At 33.6% G+C, this 25,817-nt stretch overlaps 1 protein-coding gene across 5 annotated transcripts in view; it reads left to right on the top strand.

Annotated features, from left to right (window-relative positions):
• Window positions 1–25,817, top strand: part of LIPI (lipase I) — a 63,578-nt gene that overhangs the window by 25,390 nt on the left and 12,371 nt on the right. For 2 of the 5 annotated variants that reach the window (XM_069472451.1, XM_069472456.1), the window contains 5 exons: window positions 306–395; window positions 1,319–1,486; window positions 3,227–3,331; window positions 19,206–19,317; window positions 25,201–25,377. In XM_069472451.1, the coding sequence (XP_069328552.1) occupies window positions 306–395; window positions 1,319–1,486; window positions 3,227–3,331; window positions 19,206–19,317; window positions 25,201–25,377 (652 nt within the window). The remainder of the gene's footprint in view (window positions 1–305; window positions 396–1,318; window positions 1,487–3,226; window positions 3,332–19,205; window positions 19,318–25,200; window positions 25,378–25,817) is intronic. The other 3 variants (XM_069472452.1, XM_069472455.1, XM_069472453.1) reach the window with 3 other exon arrangements.

A 25,817-nucleotide genomic window follows, 5' to 3' on the forward strand; every position in this document is an offset into this window, starting at 1 on the left:
ATTTTCCACTAGTACAAGGATTTTTGCTTTCACTTATGTATTCATAGCATAAAGAGCTATGACTGACCTATAGTAAACTGAAGACTGGTAAACATGTTAAATTAATGAAATATAATTTCCATGAAGAATTAATTTGAAGAATTAATACCAGAAAACTCATCTTTTATAATAAATAGCATTTATTTTATTTTCAATTCAAATTTTTAAAGAGTCATTTTCAATGGATTTTATAAGAGACTTTGTTTTGTACAAGTTAGTGACCTGATTATATACAGTTTGTGATCCTTGGGTGCTTTTCTTCTCAGGTTTAGGTATCAGAGAGCCATTGGGACATATAGATTTTTATCCAAATGGAGGAATGAAACAACCTGGCTGTCCTAAATCGATTTTTTCAGGTATACGACAATATTTTAGAATGAATTACATGCGATATTTTGGTTTCATCACCATTGCCCATTATGCAGGAGAGTTATTGACCAAAAATTATTTAATTTGACTCTGCTTAGTTCTTAAACGTGACCAGTAGGCATCTCATTTGGTCATGGATGAGACCTATTATGTTATAGTCTCGATAGTTTTAATTCATTATTTTAAACATTAGAAGAAATTATAAATCATTGAGGAAGCATGAAAATATTGTATAACAAAGTTTGATCTCAGGATTTAAACTTTACCTTCACAATATTACTTTACAAACACAAAACATAAACTCTTGACACTTGCTTGTCCTGTACATAGAGATAACTGAGTAGCTGCTCCAGGAGTATAATATTGCTCATTTTAGAGCCATAGCAAAGAAAATGTTATTAGGTCCACAGTGGCAACTGGTCAAGTGGCACATGGACAAAAAAGGCCACTGTAACTAGAGAAGTTTGGTCAAAAGGACGAAGATGTGAGAGGTTGGGAAAGGGAGAGGAAATTATAAAACTTTAATATCACCTGGTTTCATAATTATGTCTGACGTTGGGCGGAAATGTTAGGGGTGAAGATTTAGAAGGGAGAGATGTGTACCCTAATTATTAAGTATAGTGGCACTGTGCATGTAGCGCTTATTAAATGATAGAAATTTAGCATCTTTGTTGTGTTAATGGTTATTTTAGAAAATTTATTATAAATATCACACAAAAGACATATTAAATTTAAGTTTCAGTGTTACTGTTCGTTTAGTGGCTTAAGATAAAACTGTGCATTGTTGTTAATACATTAATATTAATAAGGTACATAGTGTTTAGTAGAACTTATTCTTTAATTTTTCTCTAATTTACTTGAACTTGGCTTGATACGTTTACAGTTATTTTGCTTGTTTTTTAACCTTTAGGAATTGAGTATATTAAGTGTGACCACCAGAGAGCAGTTTACTTGTTCATGGCATCTTTGGAAACAAACTGCAATTTTATTTCATTTCCTTGTCATTCATACAAAGATTACAAGACTAGCTTATGTGTGGACTGTGACAGCTTTAACGAAACATCATGTCCTTGGCTAGGTAAGAGAGCTGGTTGTAGTTACAATAATTCTTTCTGCAAATGAATAACATTATTGTATTTGTAGTTTCTTCTGGTAGTTTAACTATGCTTTATGTTTACTTGTTAATACGTTTACATTTTTGGAAAAGTTATCTGTGGAGATGTGGTACCACAAGAATAAATATTTCATTTCCTCCTAAATAATTTCAGATATTTGATGAGAGGAACTTGATCAACTTTCTTTCTATGCTCAGTATGGTGGGCAAACTTTGTGGCCTCGCAATGATCCTTGTTCTTGATGTACAAAAGGATCTAACTGTATCATCCAACCGTTTTTCCATTTAAGGAAAGAAACTTGCACATTCTTGGCAGCTGTGAGAGGCTTTTTTTTTTTTTTTTTTTTTATTGGAAAGTCTTAGAAGCAAGTGAAGAGGTGTGAGCCATGGTTAGCTTTTCATTTTCTATTAGCAAGTAGACATGAATCATACATGGTTCACACCTTTTAAATCGATAAAGTCTGGTAAGAGCAGTTAAGCATTGAAGCTTCTGATAAATAAAGCCTACCAGTAGGAAATTATACAGAAAAAAGAATCTACATAAAAATAGAATACAAGAACTAGAAAGAATCTCAGAGGCTGGTTTGTTTAGGGTTTTTCAAAGAGAATGCAAGACCCAAGCATGCAATGAATGTGTAAATATTTGCTCAGTATCAGGACAGGATTTTCCCGAAATGTTTCCAAAACCAAAGGGGCTTGAGGAATGGGTAGCAATACAAAGGCTAAATTAAGCTACATGGTACCAGCTTTCTTCAGTAGGACTAATGCACATGGAGAATCTCTAGGAGGGGCATGCACTATGCAGGCTTTGTCAAATTTTTATTTTTTTTTCATAGATCTTTTCTGTCTATAAGACATCATGTGGGATTCATTTTCTTTAGAAATTATGTTATGGATTGCTTTTCTGGTCCCATCCTTTCTTCATATCATGAGAAAATTGTGATTCAGAGTGAAAATATGGATTGCTTAAGGATAAAAGTGAGAACTAGACTGAAATCTCTGAATTCTCAATTCAGTATTCTTTCTACTACATTTAAATCTCAAATTTAAAGGTAGCAATGTGAGAAAAAAGAAATACATGAATAATTATAAGGAATATATTTATAAGTATATTTTATAAATATGTAAATATACAATACATATTTCTATATGTACATATAATGTATGTATCTGAGATATATATTATATTATATACACAATATGCAGTGTATAGAGTCTCGCTATGCTATGTGTGTGTATGTATATATAGTGTATATAATGTATATTTAGGCATACCATATCTGTATATATGTAGGTATAGAGAATTGGGGACTGTACTCATGAAGCTAAATTACAGTTTAAATTTTATATGATCAATTTACTCTGCTGAATTTACTACAAAAATTACAAGTAAAATTCTGAAATTAAAATATACTAGTAAAACCTTCTACAAGTGGACTATAGCCATATGGAGTATGCTAAACTCTGATAAGGTTTTCGGGGAACAAATTTATGAGTGATTCCTGAATTTAAGAATTTTTATTGTAATTATTATAAATAGAATGCCACATTATTTGAAAAAAAATGCCTTTTAAGTTATAAAAATGTATGATGATTATGATAATGATTATTTGCATTTATCCTTTAGCCACTTCAGTGATTTGAAATTTTTCTATGCTATTTGGTGGAAGTTCAATTTCCAATGTTCCATTTCTCAAATCTCAGGTTATCAAGCTGAGCTACTAAAAGGAGTTTTGAGAGAAAGAATGCAAGGAGGAACTCTTAGGACCACTGTGTTTTTGGATACTAGTGGCAGATATCCATTCTGTAGTAAGTTGCTAACATTTTTAATAAATGAACAAATTATTGGGTTTTTATGCTCATTTATATATATTTTTTATTCCAGCTTATTATGGGGGGACAAAAGTTCAGATTACATATGTTGCCCATGTACCACCTATCCCCCCAAGTCAGAGCTCCAGGCGTGTCCATTCCCCAGACAGTGCGCATTGCACTCATCATGTAGGCATACACCCATCCCCTCCCCCCACCCCCCACCTCAGTCTGATATCCAATTGGTATCATTCCCAAATGTGCATTTAGGTGACGATCAGGGAAACCAATTTTCTGGTGAGTACATGTGATGCTTGTTTTTCCATTCTTGGGATACTTCACTTAATATAATGGGTTCCAACTCTCTCCAGGAGAACCAAATAGATGTCGTATCACTGTTATTTCTTATAGCTGAGTAATACTCCATGGTATACATATACCATAATTTACTAATCCAATCATGAATTGATGGGCATTTGGGTTGTTTCCACATCTTTGCGATTGTGAATTGTGCTGCTGTAAACATTCGGGTACAGGTGTCTTTGTCATAGAATGACTTATGTTCCTTTGGGTAGATGCCCAATAATGGGATTGCTGGATCAAATGGTAGGTCTCTTTGAATCTGTTAAAGGTATCTCCATAATGCTTTCCACAGGGGTTGCACTAGTTTGCAGTCCCACAAGCAGTGTATGAGTGTTCCTGTCTCTCCGCATCCACGCCAACATGTGTTATTTTGGGACTTTTTGATAAAGGCCATTCTCACTGGAGTTAAGTGATATCTCATTGTGGTTTTGATTTGCATTTCTCTGATGATTAGGGATGTTGAGCATTTTTTCATATGTTTGTTAGCCATTCTTATATCTTCTTTTGAAAAATTTCTATTCATGTCCTTTGCCCACTTCTTGATAGGGTTGTTTGATTTTTTCTTGCTGATTTTCCTGAGTTCTAAATAGATTCTTGTTATCAGTCCTTTATCTGATATGTAGTATGCAAAAATTTTTTCCCATTCTGTAGATGGTCTGTTTATTCTCGTGACTGTTTCTTTGGCTGTGCAGAAGCTTTTTAATTTAATCAGGTCCCATTCATTTATTTTTGTTGTTGCTGTGGTTGCCTTAGGGGTCTTCTTCATAAATTCTTTGCCTTAGACCAATGTCTGTAAGAGTCTTTCCTACATTTTCTTCTAGAATTCTAATCGTTTCCCACCTAAGGTTTAAGTCTGTTATCCACCGTGATTTGATTTTTGTGAGAGGTGAAAGCTGTGAGTCCTGTTTCAGTCTTCTACATGTGGCTATCCAATTTTCCCAGCAACATTTATTGAATAGGGATTCTTGTCCCCAGGGTATGTTTTTGTGTACTTTGTCAAAGATTAGATGTCTATATAAGGATGGTTTTATATTTGGATTTTCTGTTCTGTTCCACTGGTCTGTGTCCGTTATTCTTTGTACTCACTCAAATTTCATCATGCACTTTCAGGGAAATTAAAAATTTGTTACAGCCAGTTGGACAAATTCAACTAAGGACTTGATTTTTTAGGTAAAATGATCAGATACTTGGGTGATATTTTATCAAAGAAACAATTAAGGCCTCCCCCCATATTTGCATGATTATCCTTCACACCCCTAGAGTTATTTCAGCATGTAACATGTTAAGGAGCCTAACACATCTATCTACACTGTTAACACCTATTTGGGAACTGACACTAAACTACATAAGTACAAAAAAGGGCAAATACGCAATAATCCTCCCAATACATTTAGTGTTAGACAAGAGGAGAAAACTTGTAGAACAAGAGAGAATCTCATAGAAATGTATTAAATAATTAGATTTATGGGGAGGTATTAAAGAAAGCAAAATTATTCTGTTAGGAGATGAAAAGCTGGAAGTTGTACATAACAGTGAATTCTATTATTTAAGTAATCTTATGAGGGCAGTTTCAAGTTATTCTCATTGGCCATGATTACTAGGGGGTAAACATTTATAATAGATTTTCATATTATAACATACTTTAGGTCAGTTGCTGTTGATGTTTTGTAGTTATAGTCACTATCAACTTCAAGATATTATTCTTTAAACATTAGTCATGTGTCATATCATACAGAGTTGAGCCTGTCCATTTTTCAAGTTAAAATTTTTATTATTTTAGATTCACATGCAGATGTAAGAAATGATACAGAGAGATACTACTGTGTATACTTTATCCAGTTTCCTTCAATGGTAACATTTTGCAGCACTATAGAATAACATCACTAACAGTGTATTGACATTGATACAATCCACTCATCTTAATCAGATTTCCCCACAGGAGTGCATTGTGTGTGTGTGTGTGTGTGTTTAGCTCCATACCAATTAATCACATGTATAGCACTATGCACAGTGAGGATACTGAACAGTTCATCACAAGTATCTCTTATATTATTACCCTTTACTTCATGGTTTCTAACCCTTGGCATCCATTAATACATTTCTAAAACTTTGTCATTTCAAAAATATTATAAAAAGGGAACCATCATTCAGTATGTAACCTTTTTAGTTGACTTTTTGTCCCCACTCGGCATTATTCCCCAGAGGTTCATCCATGCTGTAGCATGTATCAATAATTCATTCCCTTTGATTGCTGAGTAGTATTCCATCTATGTGTGTGTGTGTGTGTAATGATCTGTTTATTCATCTGTTGAAGAGTATCTGGGATCTTTTTAGTTTTTGGCTATTCCAAATAGAGCTGCCATGAATATTGTGCACAAGTTTTTTATATGAGTGTGCTTTCATTTCTCTGTCATAAAGGCCCAGGAGTGCAATTTCTAGACATAAACTAATAGCATATTTAGCTTTACAAAAAAAGACAAAATGTTTTTCAAGGTAGCTATATGATTTCTCATTTCCCCAGGTATAAGTGATCCAATTCCTCTGATTCTTTCCCAGAATTTGGTGTTGTCATTATTTTTAAAATCTTATCTGTTCTGATAGGTGTATAATGATACTTTGTTGTGGTTTTAATTTGCAAGTCCCTGATGGATGATTATATTGAATATTTCTTTTATGTATCCTCTTTGGTGAAAAGTGTGTTCATGTATTTTGGCCATTTTATAAATTTGTGTTTGTTTTGTTTGATTGTTTTTTTTTAACTATTGAGTTTCTAAAATTCATGATATATTTTAGAAGTTAGCCCTTGTTAGGTATTTGGTCTGCAAATATTTTTTTATACTCTGTAACTTGTTTTTCATCCTTTTCACAAAGTTCTTTGTGTAACAAAAATGTTGAGTTTTGATGAGAAGTTATTGATTATTATTTCCTTTTAAGTATCATGCTTTAGATGTCAAGTTGAAGAACTCTTTGTTGAGTCCATGGTCCTAAAGATTTTCTCCTATAAATCTTTCCAAAAGTTTTTTTTTTTTTTAGTTTTATATACTACATTTACATCTAAAATCTATTCTGATTTAGTTTATGTATAAGGTTCGAGGTTTAGGTGCATTTGCTCCACATCATTTGTTGGAAAGGCTATTATTTTATTAAGTGCATTTGCATATTTATCAATAATCAGTTAAGCATATTTGTTTGGGTCTATTTCTGTTAGGCCTATAGTCTGTTCTCTATTCTGTTCTATTGATGTATGTATTCATCCTTTTCCAGTACCATATGTTATGGATAAATATAGATATATAATATGCTTTAATATCTAGGTAGAGTAACTATTTTCTCTTTATTTTTCTTTATAATGACTATTTTGGATATTCTAGTACATGTGCCTTTCAATATGAATTTTAGCATATGGTTGTATATGTCTTAAAAAACTTCTCTGGTGTTTTGGTAGGAAATGCATTAAACCTATAGATTAATTTGAGGAGAATTGACATCTTCACCATGTTGTCTCCTAATTTAAGAACATAATATGTCTTTACATTTACTTTCATCCTTTGATTTATTGATTCATTAGCATTTTGTAATTTTCAGCAAACATATCCTGTACATTTTTTGTTACATGTATACCAAGTAGTTTTGTTTTAGAGTGAGTGATTGTAAAGGGTGTGTTTACATTTTGATATCTCCATGTTCATTATTAGTATATATAAATGAGATTGATTTTTTTATATTGAATTTGTTTCCTGGGACCTTATTGAATTTCTTTTTATTTTTAGGATTTTTAAACATAGAATTATTAAAATTTTCTATGTAAGCAATGATGACATCTGCAAATAGAAATACTTTTATTTCTTCTGTTTTAATCTGGGTGCGTTTTATTTCTTTTTCTTGACTTATTGCAGTAGCTACAACTTCCAGATCCTATGTTGAATAAAAAGGGTAAGAGCAGATATCATTACCTTAGAGGAAAAACATTCAGTCTTTCACCATTAAGTGTGATGTTACTTATAGACTTTTAGTAGATACTCTATAAAATTAAGTTAATTTACCCTCTGTTACTAACTTGCTAAGAACTTTTCCTCATAAATGTGTGTTAAATTTTGTCAGATGTCTTGCATGCATCAGTGATATTATCATATGACTTTTCATCTTTTGGTTGTTAATATGTTGGATTACAGTAATTGATTCTAGAATGTTGAACTAGCTTTGCATTCCCACAATAAATCCCACTTGGTCATAGTGCACATTTTTTATACATTGCTGGATTTTGTTTGTTACTATTTTGTTGAGCATTTTTGTGTCTAAGTTAATGAGAGATATAGGTTGGTAGCATTCCTTTTTGTACTATCTTTTCTTGGTTTTCCCATAAAAGTAATAGTGTACTCATACAAGAGTAATACAACTTCATAAAATGAGTTGACAATTTTCCCTTTATTCTATTTGCTGGAACAGACTGTGCAAAATAGGTTTTAATTCTTTGAATGTTTGGCAGAGTTTTCCAGTGAAACCATTGTTTGATATTCTATTGTTTTGCTTTATCAAATTTCATTAAATTTTGAGCGCGCTCTCTCTCTCTATGTGTGTGTGTGTCTGTATTCTTCTTTCTGCTGTCTTTGGGTTTATTTTGTTCCTCTTTTTCAATTTTCTTGAGGCAGGAACTTAGATTGTTGTTTTGAGATATTTCTTCTTTTCTAATGTGAGCATTCAGTGCTAGGAATTTCCCTCTCAGCACTGCTATAACTGTATTCCACATGTTTTGATATATTGTATTTTCTCTTATATTCTGTTCTTTATATTTTTTTGAAAATTACTCTTTGACCATAGGTTATTTACAAGTATGTTGTTTAACTTCCACTGTTTGGATATTTTTCTGTTGTCTTTCTGTTAATGATTTTATAGTTTGATTTCATTACAGTTAGAGAGCAAACTCTGTATAATTTCAATTCTCTTAAATTTGTTGAGGTTTTTTAAATAGTCCAGGATTGCTCTATTTAGGTGAATGCTTCATAGGTACTAGAAATACATGTGTATTCTGCTTTTGTTGAGTAGAATATTATTTATATGTTTATATATACATATGTTGTATGTATTATAAAGTATTATATAATATATATGTTTATATGTATATCAATAAGATTTCTTTGGTCTCAGACATCATCAAGTCATTACAGCATCAACTCAAAGTCAAAAATATTTTCTAAACTCAACAGACAAAAAGTTTGTAATCTCATTGCCTAATTCACCTAAATCAGGTGAATTTGGCTGAAGCCCTAGCCATAATCAACCCTTAGGCACAATTTGTCTCTATCCCTGAATCTGTGAAAGTCAAGAATCAAGTTACCTACTCCCCAAATATGATAATGGGACAGGCATAAGATACCAATTATAGACATTCTTGTTCAAAAGGTTTAAAAAAAAAAAAAGGAAGAAAAATAGTCAACAGCTGCAAGCAATTTTAAAACCCAACCAGGCAAAACTCATTTGTTTTCAAGTGCTGGGAATAATCCGCTGTGTTTCATGGCTCTGCTCCCTGGGTTCACAGCTCCACATTTTTGGCTTCTCTAGTTATCCTCCTTCTTCTTTTTTAAAGGTATGAATGGTAGCATATGCTTGCATATGAGTAGTTCTATCAACCTGTTTCTTGTTTGTGGAATTTTGGGAGGGTCTCACAATGCTCTTTCATTTCGTACTCTTTCTGTTACTTTCAGTCTGAACTGGCAGAGTTTATGCTGCTATAATATTCTCAAAAAACCTTGTGGATCTCTGTGTCAGTCACAGAGATGCACTCCGTTAGACAAGAACCTTTTCCGTATATCTTTTGTGGAGAATACTGCCTCTATTTTTGGCTTCTGCTAAAATGGCTGAGGGAATCTGTGAGTCACTTAATATTTTTTCAGAGCCTTTTGTGTGACTAAATACTCTGACTTTGATTTTCCTGAGGGAAAGATTGTTCAGGCATATCCTCAGCTTTTTCTCTGGAGAACAATTTCATTATGGTCAATCTCATAGTTTTAGCATCTTTTGTAAACTTGCTAGACTGAGGATTTCTGAAATTATCAAGTTGGGATACTTTTTCGTTTACATATTTCCATTAATGAATTTCTGTCTTTCCTCTCAAAATCCACTCTGAGTACCAAGAAGAAACCAGGCCTCAATTTCAACCCTTTGCTTTGAAATTCCTGCAGATAAATATCTAATTTCTTCATCTCCAATTTCTGTTTTCTGCATAATTGCAAAACATAATTCCTCTAAGCTATATACCACTATGCAACAAGGATTCTTTTTCTTCCAGTTTTCAATAACATGTTTCTCATTTCCTTCTGAGTTGTCAACAGCAGCACTCTTAACATCCATATTCACTCCATCAGACATGCATATTTCTGCCAACAGTCTGTTCACAATGCATGTTTTCTCTACCATGTTCCTTAATTCCTCCTGAGTCCTCACTAGCAGAGTTGTTAGTATCCACATTTCTACTAACAATGTATTCAAGGCAATCTAGGTTTTTCAATTATGCTCTTCAGAATTCTTCCAGATTCTTCTCGTTGCCAATTTCAAAGCCACTTTTCCATTTTTATGTGTTAGTTATAGCAGCATCTCATTCTTCATACCAAAATCTGTATTCATTTTCTATCACCACCAGGACAAGTTACTACAAATATAGTGGCTTAAAACAGCACACATTTATTTTCTCACATGTCTGTCGGCCAGAAGTCTGACACAGATGTCAGTGTACTAAAGTCAAGGTGTCAGAGTACTGTGCTCCTTTCTGAGGCTATAGGACAGTATCTATTTTCTTGCCTTTCCCAACTTTTAGAGGCTGTCCACATTCCTTGGCTTGTGGCCTCTTCTCCCTCGCTCAATGGTGGATTGTGTCTTTACATTGCATCCCTTTAGCCCTTCTTCTATATCACATCTCTTTTTCTGAATCCCTCTTCTCTCTTCTTCTCTTAAGGCTCCTTGTAATGACTTTGGACCCACCTAGATAAACCAGGATAATCTCTCTATTTTAAGGGCAACTGATTAACAACTTTAATTCCATTTACAATCTTAATTCTTCTTTGCTATGTGAAGTAATATGCTCACAGTTTCCAGGGATATATTTGGACATATTTAGACACATGGAAATATTTGGGGAGGCCTACCACAATTACAATATGTGTATGTGAATCGTCAAAGTCCAGTGGTATCAATATTTTGCCTCTCTAAGTGAAATGTGGAAACCTCGCTTCCATTTAGGTTCCTTGGCATTCCCCACTTTTAAATATCATTGTCTTGAATATCAGATTGAGTGATGATTTTTTTTGTTTCAATCATCAAATTAGAATTATTTAGTTAATGAACTATAGGATAATCTATTGTGTACTCATATTTCTTTTCCTCTCATTGTTCCTTCTTTCCTCCTGATGCTCCAAGATAACTTAATCAATTCCTTTCTATTTGAAGAAATTGCTTCTGACAATTTTTAAGTGAGATTTTCTTTTAGTTTTTTTTTTTTTTGTCTGGGATCGTCTTTATTTCCCTTTTATTCTTAGAAATACTTTTGCTGGATATAAGATTGAAAATTGATAGCTTTTTCTTTGAACATTTGGAAAATGTGCCACTTTGTTTTGGCTTCAGTTAAGAAATCCATTGCAACCCCAATCTCTGTTCTGAAGATAATGCATCATTTTTCTCTATCTGCTTTCAAGATTTTTATTCCTTTGTTTTTACTTTTTCGGTTTCATTATGATGCGTCTTGGTGAGGATTTATTGAGGTATATCCTATTTCAGGTTCACTCAACTTTTTGAATCTGTGTGTTTATTTCTTCCACTAAATTTAGAAAGTTTTCAGTCATCATCTCTTTGAATTTTCTTTCAGCCTCACACTCTTTTCTCTTCTCGACACTTTACTACCCTAAATTTTACATCTTTTATTATAGTCCCACAGGTCCCTGAGGCTTTGTTTGTTTATTTTTCTTCATCTATTTTCTGTCATTCAGATGGAGTGACAGGTTGATTTGTCCTCAAGTTCACTGATTTCTTCCTTTGTCATTTCCACTCTGCTATTGAATATAAACAGGGAACTTTTAATCTTTTATTGTATTTTTTAATATCTATAATATCTATTTTTTTATAATTTCTTTTTCTTTGCTAGTATTTACTTTTTTCCTTTTTTTTTTCAAGAAACATGGTAATTGACTTTAAAGCATTTTTGTCTACTTTAAAAATCCTTGTCAGATAATCCCAGCACCTAATTCATCTCTATGCTCACATCAGTTGATTGCCTTTCCTCAACAATATTGTGGGGTTTGGTTGTTGTTGTTGTTCTTGGTATGATGGGTAATTTTCAGTCACACCCCAGACATTTTGTCTATTGTGTCCAAATTTGGGTCTTATTTGACTCTTTTATTTTAGCAGGCAGTCACCCTGTTTAGATGTTGGCTTTAGGTATTTTAAGGCTGTGGTTTTTTGATGCATAAAGCTTCAGAAGGACTATTATAGTTTCCTGGTGATTGCTTCTTTTTTGCTTTATACTTCAACTGCAGCATTCCTCATAGATTATTTAGTCAGATTCTGTAACAGCAATAATTTGCCTCTTAGAACCTTTGAATCTTTTTTCTTCTTTTCTGTCTTCAATATTACATTCTGTAGTGTTTTACTTCCATTTCTCTCTTAAAAATCAGTATTAATTATAAATATTACATCAAATACTCACTTATATTTACCAATTTTAGTTTTCTTTTTTCAGAATAAACCTTTTTAATATGTTTGTGAAATGCTTTCAGTTTTTATCTATGTAATTATATATACAATATGAAAATATTTTCTGTAATTTTATTATAATTTACATAAATAAAAAGGTACAATATGTAAGAAACAAACATTTGTAACTTTTTCATATAAAATGATTTAATATTACATGGTATTTACTATACTATCATTGTATTATTTAAAAATACAATTTTAATACATACATAATCCATATAAGCAATATTTTAATTATTTTTCAGTTTTTCTATATTATAAATAATATCTTATCAGATAGACTATTGCATGAGAAAAAACAATTTGATCAATTATTTCGTTAGAGTAGATTCCTGGAAATGTAACTTCAAAAAAACTGGCAGTGGGTACCAATTTTTTAATAAAAATTACATTTTCAATAGAAACGTATGGGATGTTATTAACTTATATCCTCATTATCACAAGCCTAATTGTGTTTTAAATTATAAGAAAAATTGTCATTAGCATTACAATTTTCATTACTATGAATATTAATTAGGTTAGATAATCTTTGCCCTTTTAATTTGCTTTTGTGCATATTGTTAAGCCCTTTTAATATACTATATAAATAAGTGTATCATGTTATATTATGTAATAAGATACACACACATGACACACAAAATAGCCATTTATTTTCTGGACAGTTTTTGTTCTGTTTTATATCTATACTCGTAAATACTTCAGATGATAACACATCATTTGCCTATTGTAGTTACATATTTTAATATTTGGTGGTATACTTTCACCTCAATACTCTTCTCTTAAAAAATGACCTTGAAGAGTTTGCCCATTAATCTTTTCCAGATTTCATTAACATTCAGTTCATTTTTTTTTAATGGAAAACTTCATCCATCCATTGAAGAACATCTTGGTTGTAACTAGTTTTGGCTATTATGAATAAGCTGCCCTAAGCATTCCTCTACAGATTTAGATGTAAATAATTTTTATTTCTCAGAGATAAATGCCTAAGAGTACAAATATTGGTTCATTTTTTTAAGAAGCTGCCAAATGCTTTTCCACAGTGGTTGTAATATTTACATACCCATTAGAAATGTATTAGTAATATATTTTTTCTCCAACCCAACCAAAATTTGGAATTGTCACTCCAATTTCAGTTTTCTACATTTTATCTTATCTCCTTCCCCTTCCTACTCCTTTCTTCTAGGTTTAATTTCATTCTTGCTGAAATATACCCTGGCAGTTGTTAGGGTGGGGAATTCAATGTGGGCTGAGAAAGATTTCTCACACAATTATTAGGCTATGTAGAAGTAAAGATTTATTTATTTTCCTGAGAAAGAAAGAAAGAATGAGACAGATAAAGATAGAGAGAGAAAGAGAGAGCTGAGAGAGAGAGATGCCACAAGTACATAGAGGAAGGAGTGAAAATGCCGGGCAGCTGAGAGAAAGTTCCTTGGTTCTTTTAAAGGGTAAAAATAGCTTTTTTTTTTTTTTTTTCTCTCTCTTCTGTTTCAGTAGACTGATAACAGTAGCAGCTTCAAGATGCCAGGGAGTTCTTTATTTTTTCTTTTCTCCGTGAGGCTGTGTTATCTGAGTCCTTGAAATTTTGGTTTTTGGAGGCAGGAACTGAGGCAGAGAGCTCACACTCCTACTGTCCACTTAGGGCTCTTCAATCCTGAGAAAGAACTCTTAGAGACAAGAAATTAGGTCACGAGTGTTTTAATTAAACATAGGGTAGTTGTGCTGTGAGTTTATTTCCCTTACTTTCTGTCAGGTAATTTTCCTCTGTTAGAAGTTCATAGTAAGGCCACTTTTCACCAGTGACTTTTCACAAATAGTTTGTCCAGTCTTTTTTTGTTTTTCTTGTGAAAATGTACTTACCTTTCTCTCACTCAGGAATGAAAATACAATTCAGACAGAATTTCATGATCAGAGTTAATTTAGCTCAGCATTTTTAATATACTAATTCTTTCATTTTTAGATAAATTGCTCTCAATCTGATTGTTCCCTGAAAATAATTTGTAGTTCTCTTCTGATTGAATTCATTTACTGATTTATTTTGCTTTATTATCATTTTCCAATCTAAATCATCTAAGTCTGAATTAAAAATTAATGATAAAAAGTTTCTGCTATTTCAAAATAGACTCATGTCTTCCATTAACATAGAAAACTCTCAGCAGTCAGCTCTAATTCAAAATTCTCCCTTCACAGAAAGCTAGATTTTCCCCCCAAAACATATTACCTTAATCCTTGCATTTTTTTTATTTAAATGTTCAGGTGTCCTTCACCATGTGACTTAGTGTAAATTTAAATTCCATGTTATTTGGATTTTTATTTAGGCTCAGGGATCAATTTTTATTCACCTGAGACCCACACAACCAGTAGGAGAATTTTCCTAGTTCTTCTTTTTTTATTCAGTCTATAACATGATAAAAACTTTTTATTTTGATCACCAACTTTATTTCATTAGAAAACTAACAGCTTTGCTAATACAACAGTGAAGAATATACAAATATTCATTTTAATCTGAATGCAATTACACTTCATCCATTTAAACAGGTGTGGGATTATAATCTTTCAAAAGAAAGCTTTTGAAACATATTTGGAAATGCAGATCTGATAAAGATGCTTGTTTTCTGCATTGCAAAGGGATTTTTAATTTAATCATCAGGTATTTGTAAGTCACAAAAATGAGGACAGGAAGTTAGTGGTTTTCCAGCACAAATTATTTTTGTGTTGCAGGTTTTCTGATAACCTGAATCTTTTGACCATTACTACCTTTGCCCTTTTTTTACATTTTTTTTTTTTACTTCAGAATATTATGAGGGAACAAATGTTTTGGTTACATAGATCGCTTTTGTACTGTTTGACTGAAAGTTATAAGTGTGCCCATCACTCAGATAGTGTACATTGTACCCATTAGGTATGATTTCTCCCATCCCCTCTTCCCCCTGCCCACTTGTACAACATCTGTTGTGTTATACTTCCTTCTGGGCACATGACTGCTGATCAGTTAGTTCGAATTTAATAGTGAGTACCTGGGGTGTTTGATTTTCCATTCTTGCCATACTTCGCTTAGGAGGATGATCTCCAGTTTGATCCAGATTGCAGCAAAAGGTCTTTTTTTTTTTTTTTTTTTTGTTGTTGAGACAGAGTCTCACTTTGTTGCCCAGGCTAGAGTGAGTGCCGTGGCGTCAGCTTAGCTCACAGCAACCTCAGACTCCTCGGCTTAAGCGATCCTACTGCCTCAGCCTCCCGAGTAGCTGGGACTACAGGCATGCGCCACCATGCCCGGCTAATTTTTTCTATATAGATTTTTAGTTGTCCATATAATGTCTTTCTATTTTTAGTAGAGACGGGGTCTCGCTCAGGCTGGTCTCGAACTCCTGACCTTGAGCGATCCACCCGCCTCGGCCTTCCAGAGTGCTAGGATTACAGGCGTGAGCCACCACGCCCGGCCAGCAAAAGGTCTTAACTCAGGTTTTTTATGGGTGAGTAGTATTCCATGGTGTACACATACTGCTTTTTATCAATCCACTTATGAAACGATGGGCACTTGGTTTGATTCCACATCTTTGCAATTGTGAATTGTGCTGCATTAAACATTTTAGTGCAAGTGTATTTTTGATAAAGTGACTTTTCCTTGGGGTAAATACCCAGTACTGGGATTGCTGGATGAAAAGGTAGGTCTACTTTCAGTTCTTTGCAGAATCTCCGTAGTATTTTTATAGAGGTTGCACTAGTTTGCAGTCCCACCATCAATGTATAACTGTTCCTTTCTCTCTGCATCCACGCCAGCATCTATTGTTTGGGGAGTTTTTGATAAAAGCCATTCTCACTGGAGTTAGATGATATCTCATTGTGATTTTGATTTGCATTTCTCTGATGATTAGTGACATTGAGAATTTGTTCATATGTTTATTGGCCATTATCTATCTTCTTTTGAAAAGTTTCTGTTCATATCTTTTGCCCATTTTTTAATGGGGCTGTTTGATTTTCAGTTGCTGATTTGCTTGAGTTCTTTATAGGTTCTGGTTATTAACCCTTTATCAGATGTATAGCATGTGAATATTTTCTCCCATTCTGTAGGTTGTACATTTGCTTTGTTGATTGTTTCCTTGGCTGTTTTTAGTTTAATCAAATCTAATTTATTTTTGTTATTTTTGTGACTGCCCTTGGGGTCTTTATAAATTCTTTGCCTTGGCCGATATCTAGAAGAACTTTTCCAACATTTTCTGCAAGAATTCTTATGGTTTCATGTGTTAGATTTAAGTCTGTTATCCATTTTGAATTAATTTTTATGAGAAGTGAGAGATGTGGTTTCTGTTTCATTCTTCTATATGTGGTTTCTGTTTCATTCTTCATTCTATCCAATTTTTCCAGCACCATTTATTGAATAGGGCTTCTTTTCACCAGTGCGTATTATTGTCTACTTTGTTAAAGATCAGAAGGCAATATGTGGATGGTTTTTTTTTTTTTTTTTTGAGACAGAGTCTCACTCTGTTGCCCGGGCTAGAGTGAGTGCCGTGGCTTCAGCCTAGCTCACAGCAACCTCAAACTCCTGGGCTCAAGGGATCCTACTGCCTCAGCCTCCCGAGTAGCTGGGACTACAGGCATGCACCACCATGCCCGGCTAATTTTTTGTATATATATATTTTAGTTGTCCATATAATTTCTTTCTATTTTTAGTAGAGACGGGGTCTCACTCTTCCTCAGGCTGGTCTCGAACTCCTGACCTCGAGCGATCCACCCGCCTCGGCCTCCCAGAGTGCTAGGATTACAGGCGTGAGCCACCGCGCCCGGCCTGTGGATGGTTTTGTATGTGCATTCTCTCTTCCGTTTCATTGGTCTATGTCTCCATTTTTGTGCCATTACCATGCTATTTTCATTACTGTAGTCTTGTAGTATAGCTTAAAGTCCGGTAAAGTGATGCCTCCAGATTTGTTCCTTTTGCTTAAGGTTGCTTTGGCTACTTGGCTCTTTTTTGGTTCCAAATGGAGCATAGAATTATATTTTATAGATCTGTGAAAAATGATGTTGGTATTTTGGTCAGGATTGCATTGAATCTGTAAAGTACTTTGGACAGTGTAGTCATTTTAACAATGTTGATTCTGCCAATCCATGAGCCTGACATGTTTTTCCATTTGTTTATATCCTCTGCAACCTCTTTCCTCAGTGATTCATAGTGCTCTTTGTAGATATCTTTCAACTCCTTGGTTAAATATTTTCCTAAATATTTTATTGTCTTTTTAGCTATTAAGAAAGGTATTGAGTCTTTGATTTGATTCTCAGCTTGACTATTGTTGGTGTGTGGGAGTGCTACTGATTTGTGTACATTGATTTTGTAGCCTGAGACTTTGCTGAGTTTATTTATCAATTCCAGGAATCTCTTGGTGGAATCTTTGGGCTTTTCTAGATATAAAATCACATCATCAGCACAGAGCAGTTGTATGACCTCCTCTTTCCCCATTTGGATACCCTTAATTTCCTTCTCTTGCCTAATTGCTATGGCTAGGACTTTCAACACTATGTTGAATAGAAATGGTGACAGTGGGTATCCTTGTATTGTTCCAGTTCCTAGTTGGAATGCTTTAAACTTTTCCCCACTCAGTATGATGTTGGCTCTGGGTTTGTCATACATGGCTTTTATAATTTTGAAGTATATTCCATCTATGTCTATTTTGTTATCAGGTTTTATCATAAAAGGGTGCTGAATATTGTCAAATGCTTTTTCTGCATATATTGAGATGATGATATGATCTTTGTTTTTGTTTTTGTTTATCTGGTGAATCACATTTATGGATTTATTTTGTAACAACTCAATATGTCTTACTGCCAGAAATCATTTGAGCAAATCTGAATGCCCACTTTGTGGGCAAGGTGAACCAAAGTACTTTGTCTGAAGCTGGACAGCCACTCCAAAGTAATAAGTGTGTCTTTACATCTATGTATCAGAAATTGACAAGGTTCAATTATAAGTCCTTTATCTTACTTGAGGTAGCACTAAGCATCAAGCACAAGGCATGAGGTTACTCTTGACTATTTAGTAGCAACAGTTAACAGCTAACATGAAAAATTTTTGTATGTATATTTCTTACAGGATAATTTCATGCATTACATGTTCCATGTAATATAATATATATACATTGTCTTGTAGGATGGGGTGTACAAGACTTGAGATAACTCACAGAGAGTCAAAACTTCCTGTTTAGCCCTGAGAATATTGAGTATAGGGGTGAGTTCACAATCCTTGACCCTGAAGATATACTATACTAAATTTTAGTAAGGGCAATCTGAATAAGAACTACTACGAGCTTCCCCTGTATAGGATCATTTAATTTCACCATTATTTCTGAACAGCCAATGAAATTGGGACTTATGTTTACTAAGCAAACTTGGCTAGTAATATTAATCAGATAATTAAGAAACTTTATCATGTTTGCCTTAGATTTGTTATTGAAGAAGAAAAGTTGCTTAATTGGCCTAAATACTGAATGTTTTTGGTTTGCAGGCCAATTAGCATTTAGAAACTAGTTGGTCAACTCTTCACCATACCTATGACTAACAGGCTTTTCCATTCTTCATTTTTAAAACTAGTCAAAAATTGACAAACATGAAGTAAAATATATTACCTATTTACCAAATGAGTGTCTCTCAATAAAATTATTTGCATATGTTATAGGCACCTAGATTACATCTATATGCATGTGTATGCATATTTGCATATGTACCAAAACAAAACAAAGTTTAAAAAATAATGTGAATTGTATTCTATATTTTTGTTTTGTAGCCTACTATTTTGTTCTCAGTATAATTGTTCTGGATAAAACTATGAAGGATGGCTATATTTCATTTAAATTATTAAACCAGTTTGGAATGACTGAAGAGCCAAAGCTCTATGAGTAAGTACTTTTAGTATTTTCTTCTTTCGTAAATTTAACATTTGCTTTATTGAGTATGTTATACAAATGGTGATTATAAAAGTTAGACGAATGGAAGAAAAACTTTTTTCTTACTCTCTCTTTTGAGCCTTATTCCAATGTTCTTCCTAACCAGGTTGCCTTCTGATTCTCTCCACTGTTCAGGCAACATCATGTTCTCAGTGATGTGAATAAATGTCCAGTGACTTCTGTCAATTGAGTGACACTGTTTTATTAATAGTATTTCAGCCTCCCAAATAATAGAGGAGGGTTTTGTTTTTTCTCAACCTTCTATTTAACTTTATGTGTATTTATATAGTAAATGTGGGTGTATATACATATTTTTAAGTTTAATAATTTCAAAGAATGTTCTCAGCTTGAGCTCGTTTAATGTATATTTGTGTTTTTAATAAATCCTTAAATGAGAATTAATTTTATCTTAAACAGAAGAATAATATAAAACTTCAGGTTACTACTATAAGTGTAGTTTCCAATTTGCTGTGCTAGGCTTCTAGAAAGCCATTAAATAATGAAACTGTTTTCAAAAGGCCCACGGGTGCCATTTCTAGTGATTATATAAAAGATAAAGTTATTGTGACTAGACTTGTAACAATTTGGTTTAAGGTGTTACTGGTTATTGATGACATTGGCATTTCAGGAGTCACAATTTGGTATCCCCAACATTTACTGCAGTCACAGTTTAGGTAGTTATAGTAGTATCTGAATTGACTAATTGACTAACTCTAATATCTGATGGACCTTGGACCTGAGTAGTGACATCCAAACTTAGTCAGCCATTAGCTGTGAGCCACTAAAATGTCCCTGCCTGCTTATTTATTTGCATATTCACAAACAATGGTAGTGATGTATTTAATATTGCAGTATCATTAATACGTAGTTAAAATCCAAAACAGCATTAAAATATAAAGGTAGCCATAGTTCATAATATATGCAGTTTGCTTAGTAGATAAATCTTTACGTTTTGGAATCCACAAAGAAAATAATGATAAAAGAAGCTCATGATGGCAAAAATATTGAGAACCTCTGTACTGAAGTAACATAAAGACCATTCCATCAGGGACTGCCATGGTCATCCTTAGCAATAACATCCTGGGTTACAAGTCAGGCAAAATTTTTAAAATTTTGAGATAAACATATTTTAGCATTAGATTCTATAAATTTAATTTTCTTAAAGTGAATAAAAGCACTGAAAATAATTTAATAGTTGGGTAGAACTGGTAGTAAAAGAATACCAATTATTCCTTGTTCTTTTCCCTTTTGTAAATAACCTTCAGTCACCCAAACAAGAAGGAAAAACAAATTAAACCAGAACTTCAATCCAAATTCTTCACTTACATAAAGGCTCATCTTTTATTAAGAGAAATTTTAAGCCCTTTTAATCTAATTTTGAATACTGAATATACTAAATAATATTACTCCATAATAGTTCATTAATTTAAATTGGTCAAAATTTATCTATGTATATATTTTTACATATATGTATATATACATATGCTCTATGTATACATATATGTATCTATGTTCTATTTATTCTTATCAAAAAATTGCTTTGTTAGCTTTTGAGTTAATTCAGTTATTCAACAAATTATTCAGCACCAAACTTATTCAGGCATTTCACAAAATGAGGACCCAAACTAAAATAAATAGTGTTTTATTCTCAAGGAGGTCTCAGAATACTGGATGAGACTATTGTATAATTACGGCTCTTAGTAATATGCTTTATAATAGAAGACCACTTAATGTGTTGTTGGAACAAAGAGGAGAAGCAAGGAAACATTTGAGGTAAGTTAATGCAGTCGGGGAATAAGGAGAATGTACTTTCAAAACACAGAGATAGGAAAGTACTTAAATTCAGGAATAGCACACAAGCTATAATCCTAGAGAAGTTTCAAACTTGTTCAGGAGTCTGTGAGTCTTGATTTACTTTACAAACATCATACTGTATGTGGAACACCATAAAAGAGTGATGCATTTTATTCAAATAATTGAATTAGTACATTTTTCATGGAGGGATATAAAATACGGGAACACATACACATATGTTATAATCTGTCCATGTATGCCTTGCTAATGGCTTTATTGTTTTTCTGTGAATTAATATTTTCTATTACAGTTATGCATCACTTGACAATGAGGATATGCTCTGAGAATATGTCCGTAGGCAATTTCATCATTGGGTGAACATCATAGGGTGTACTGACAAAAACATAGGTGGTACAGCCAGGTACCATGTTAGGCTATATGATATAATAGTCTATTGCTCCTAAGCTGCAAACCTGTACAGCAGGTTACTATACTGAATACTACAGGCAATTTTACCACAATGGTAAATATTTGTGTATCTAAACATAATGAAATGTAGAAAAGGTACAGTAAAAATATGATATTATAATCTCATGAGACCACTGCTGCATATGCAGTCCGTTGTTGACTGAAATGTCATTACATGGTGCATGACTGACTGTACATTTAATCATGCTTTGGTATTTCATCTCTCTTTTAAATGTCAGAGGAAAGTACTTAAATTCAGGAATAGCACACAGACTGTAGTCCTAGTGCAGTCGTTTCAAACTTGTTCAGGAGTCTGTGAGTCTTGATTTACTTTACAAACATCCTATTGTATGTGGAACAGAGAATTTTAAATGATATTTTATTTCCCTTTTCAAAATTGAAACAGGAATATATGCTCCCTGTAGAAAATGTATAATACTATGTAGTAGAAAATTAGAATTACCTATAATTATATCATCCAAGAATTCCCACACTTCCATTTGGTTTTTAATCATTATTCCTCCTCCTCCTCTTCTGCCTCATCCTCTTTTTTGTACATGCCTCTGTGTATACACACATTATTTTCTATCTAGAAAAATTAGAACCTTATTGAAAATGTGTCCTGTATCCTGATTTTTACACTTAGTGCTGCAGTGTAGTTAGTTTCTCCAGGTCACTAAAAATCACTGAAGCATTATGCAGCCAAATACATTAATACCTGCCAATATAGGATTTTAAACAGGCAATATCAATTTTGGACGTTCATGTTAGAACGATCCCCCAGATGGACAAGTAATGGGGAGATTAGAGGGAACAAGAATGGAGGCAGGAGTCCACAGAGGTGGCTACTGTAATAATTTGTGTGACAGATAATGGGGGCCTGGCCCAAGTCACCGTAAGTGGAAAAGAAGGGTGAGTTAGAGTCTAGAGGTTTTTAGGCTTTAGAATAGGTGTGTGGCGTGTTTTAATGGTTAATATTTGAAAGTGAAGGAAAGAAATCAATCTATAGTGACTTCAAGTACTAAGCTTGGTGGCTATTTAAAAAGTATAGTGTCATTCTACATTGAGCTAGGGGGTACTTGGAGAGGATCCACTTTAATTATTCAGTAAAAATTCTTGAGAGCTTCTATCAACCAGGAACTGTGCTAGGAATTTGAAGATAAAATTTTGGACAAATTAGATATCTTCCCTTACGTTATTTCAGTCTAGTGCAGCAGGTAGACTTTAAAATAATTATAAAAATAAAATGATGATATCCATGATTCCTCTATTCAAACAATTTTTAATGAATGTCTACATTGAGCCAGGGACTATGCTAAGTGCTGAGAAAAACAGTCATGATCCTACCCTCATTAAGGTAACAGCATAATGAGGCATGTAAGGGTAATCAAATAATTATAAAGTTATATAAATAAAATCTGCCCATGAAAAATGTCTTGATGCAAATTATAGTGTGTGTGGACACTTAAAATAGGAGATGTGAATTAGTGGGGTCACTGGAAGTTTCCCTATGGATGTTTGTATTAGCTGAGACCTAAATGGTGAGGAGGAGTCGCTGCTCTGCTGCATTCCAGGCAGAGGGACCAACAAACGCAGCAGGAAGGAGCATGATCCAGTTCAGTAGCTGCGGGAAATCCAGTATGTTTGAGAATAGAGGCAGGGAAAGCAAGAGAGAGGAGAAAGGCAGAGAGCACCTTGCGGGAGTTAGAACTCACAGGCCACGTTCCAGGATTTATATTTCAGTCACTGGGAAGATGAAAACCACTGAAGTATTTTACTTGGGACAGTCCAGCTGGGGCCAAGAATAGATTTTTATTTTGGAAAAATAATTTGACTATAGTGGATTGGAGAGGGAAAAAGCAAGATGTTGTTGCAAGAATACAGGCAAGACACAATGCTGTCCTGGGTTAGAGGATTTGCAGTAGAGATGGAAAAATGAGGATGGATTGATTTGATATTTCAAAGGTAAAGTCAGTAGGGATTTATAATACTTGGATGTGGGGAAGATACCATGAAGGGTGATTCCTAGTTGTTTGATTTGGGCAATAGATGGTAGTGCCATTTAATACTGTAAGAAAATTTGTAAGTTTTAGTGTAGGGTTTTTTTTGTGGGGGGAGAATGTTGAGGAAGATGATTCATTTAGATTTAAACCTACTGAGCTTCAGGCGTCCTTGAGATATCCAAATGGACATGGCAAATAGCAGTAGATACGTGCATCTGGAACTCAGCAGATAGGCCTCAGCTGGAGGCAGAGATTTGGCAGTCGTAGCAAACTTATTTTGTTGAGCGTTTAAACCACCGGGGTGGATGTGAATTTGTGGGGGAAGATAACACATTCCTATTTGGCTATGTTGAATTTAAAATATCCCTGAGGAACGTAGATAACCTCCTGGAAAGGCATTAGAGATGTGCCCAGTGGCAGTATAGTCCGTGAGAGAGGAGGTGGCAACCCCGCCAGGAGAGAGCCAAGATGGACCTGCAGGGGAGTGATGACATCCTTTTTTGGGTCTAGCTGCTGCGAGGAATGAAAAGAAGATGAGAAAAGGAACAAATAGGAATTGGCAGGTTGTGCTGGGTGCCCCACTGGTCACACTTCAGCTGTTCTCTGTGTGATTGTCACCTTTGATTAGGCAAGTCATTGTTGCCTCAAAAAAGAAACTTATTTCAACCATTTTTTTTTAATTCCTCCTTTCTCTTCTGTCTCCTCCTTTCCTCCTCCCTTCCTTTTCTCCTCCTCTCACTCTTCCTCCTCCTTCTTCTCCTCCTTTTCTCTCCTTTGTCCTTAGATTTAGCTCATGAAAGAAAGTGCTGGAGAGTAGGTAGAGTTCCTTTGGGGATCAGACAGGCCCATATTGACATAAATGACTCCAGGGACGCACATTTCTGGCACGTAGGGAAGAAGAATTGAGCAGAGCTGTGCAGAGTGTTCACTTTCACTGTGTGACTTTGGGAAAGACACATGCGCTGATACTCAGTTTTCTCATCTGCAGTTTATAGTACCTAATAAAAGAAATCACTTGTTGAGATGGTTAAATGAGGCTAAGTAAGTGAAGCTTTATTACATTGTAAATACTCAGAAAATTGCGCTTATTAAATACCACCTCTATTTTTTCTTTTGAACCTCAGGCTTTTATAAGTATTCCTTTTATAAGTATCACAGGCTTTATAAGATAAAGTGGCACAGGACAACAAAAAGCTGTCAACTGAGCACCTGGTCTATTCAAGGAACTGTGCTAGTTGTTGAAAAGTCTAAAAACATACAAAATGACTGCTCTGATCTTAGATAAATGTGCAATCTAGATACCTACTCAGACAAAATATCTCACTTTTTTCCCCAAAAATACATTTTCAAAATATTTCTATAAGGGAATGCATTTATTATTATTAATTATTTTATTCTGTTGTGAATTACAATTTAAATTATTTTAATTAATACATCAATGGATATTTTGTTTGGCTGTTTCCTTATAATATTGTTCCTTATATCCTGCCTAATTATGATTACATTGATTTCAGAACTAAATTATGTTTCAAATTAGTAGTGTGCTGAGTATATTAAATTTTCTGTTTAGAAAGAACCAACCATTTTATAAACTCCAAGAAGTCAAGATTCTTGCTCAATTTCTAACTGATGTTGTAACTATTTCAAGCATTGGTTTGACATATTTCCAAAGCTCAAATCTGCAATGTTCCACATGCAAATATAGGATCCAGAGTCTCATGTTAAAATCGCTTACATATCCAGAAAGGTAAGAAAACTAAATTTTGATTTGAATATGTTATCTTTTAAATTTGAAAATACTGATGTGTTAGATAATGGTTTAAGAATTCATATATTCAAATATATTTATTGTGTATTGCATACTGTATGTTACATAAATATTAGCATATGAAAAAGATATAAAATGCATTTTTTGTTTGGATGAAATTTCTTTTGGGGTGACATTACCTAAGCAAAGAAAAAGAAATCACACATAATCATTTCATAAGATGCAACAAAGAGAAAACAAGTGTGACAAATATCTGCCTTAAAACTTTACCAATAATTTTTTATGTATACATATATATTCACAGAGAGGTTTACACAGTCCTGTAGATGAAATCCAATCGCTAAAAACTCTGTAATGAAACATATGGTCACAGAAGACAGAGTCATCATGACTCCCTATGATCTTTATTTTCTCCCAAC

The sequence above is a fragment of the Eulemur rufifrons genome, chromosome 7 (assembly GCF_041146395.1).
Source record: "Eulemur rufifrons isolate Redbay chromosome 7, OSU_ERuf_1, whole genome shotgun sequence".
In the NCBI taxonomy this organism is placed as follows: Eukaryota; Metazoa; Chordata; class Mammalia; order Primates; family Lemuridae; genus Eulemur; species Eulemur rufifrons.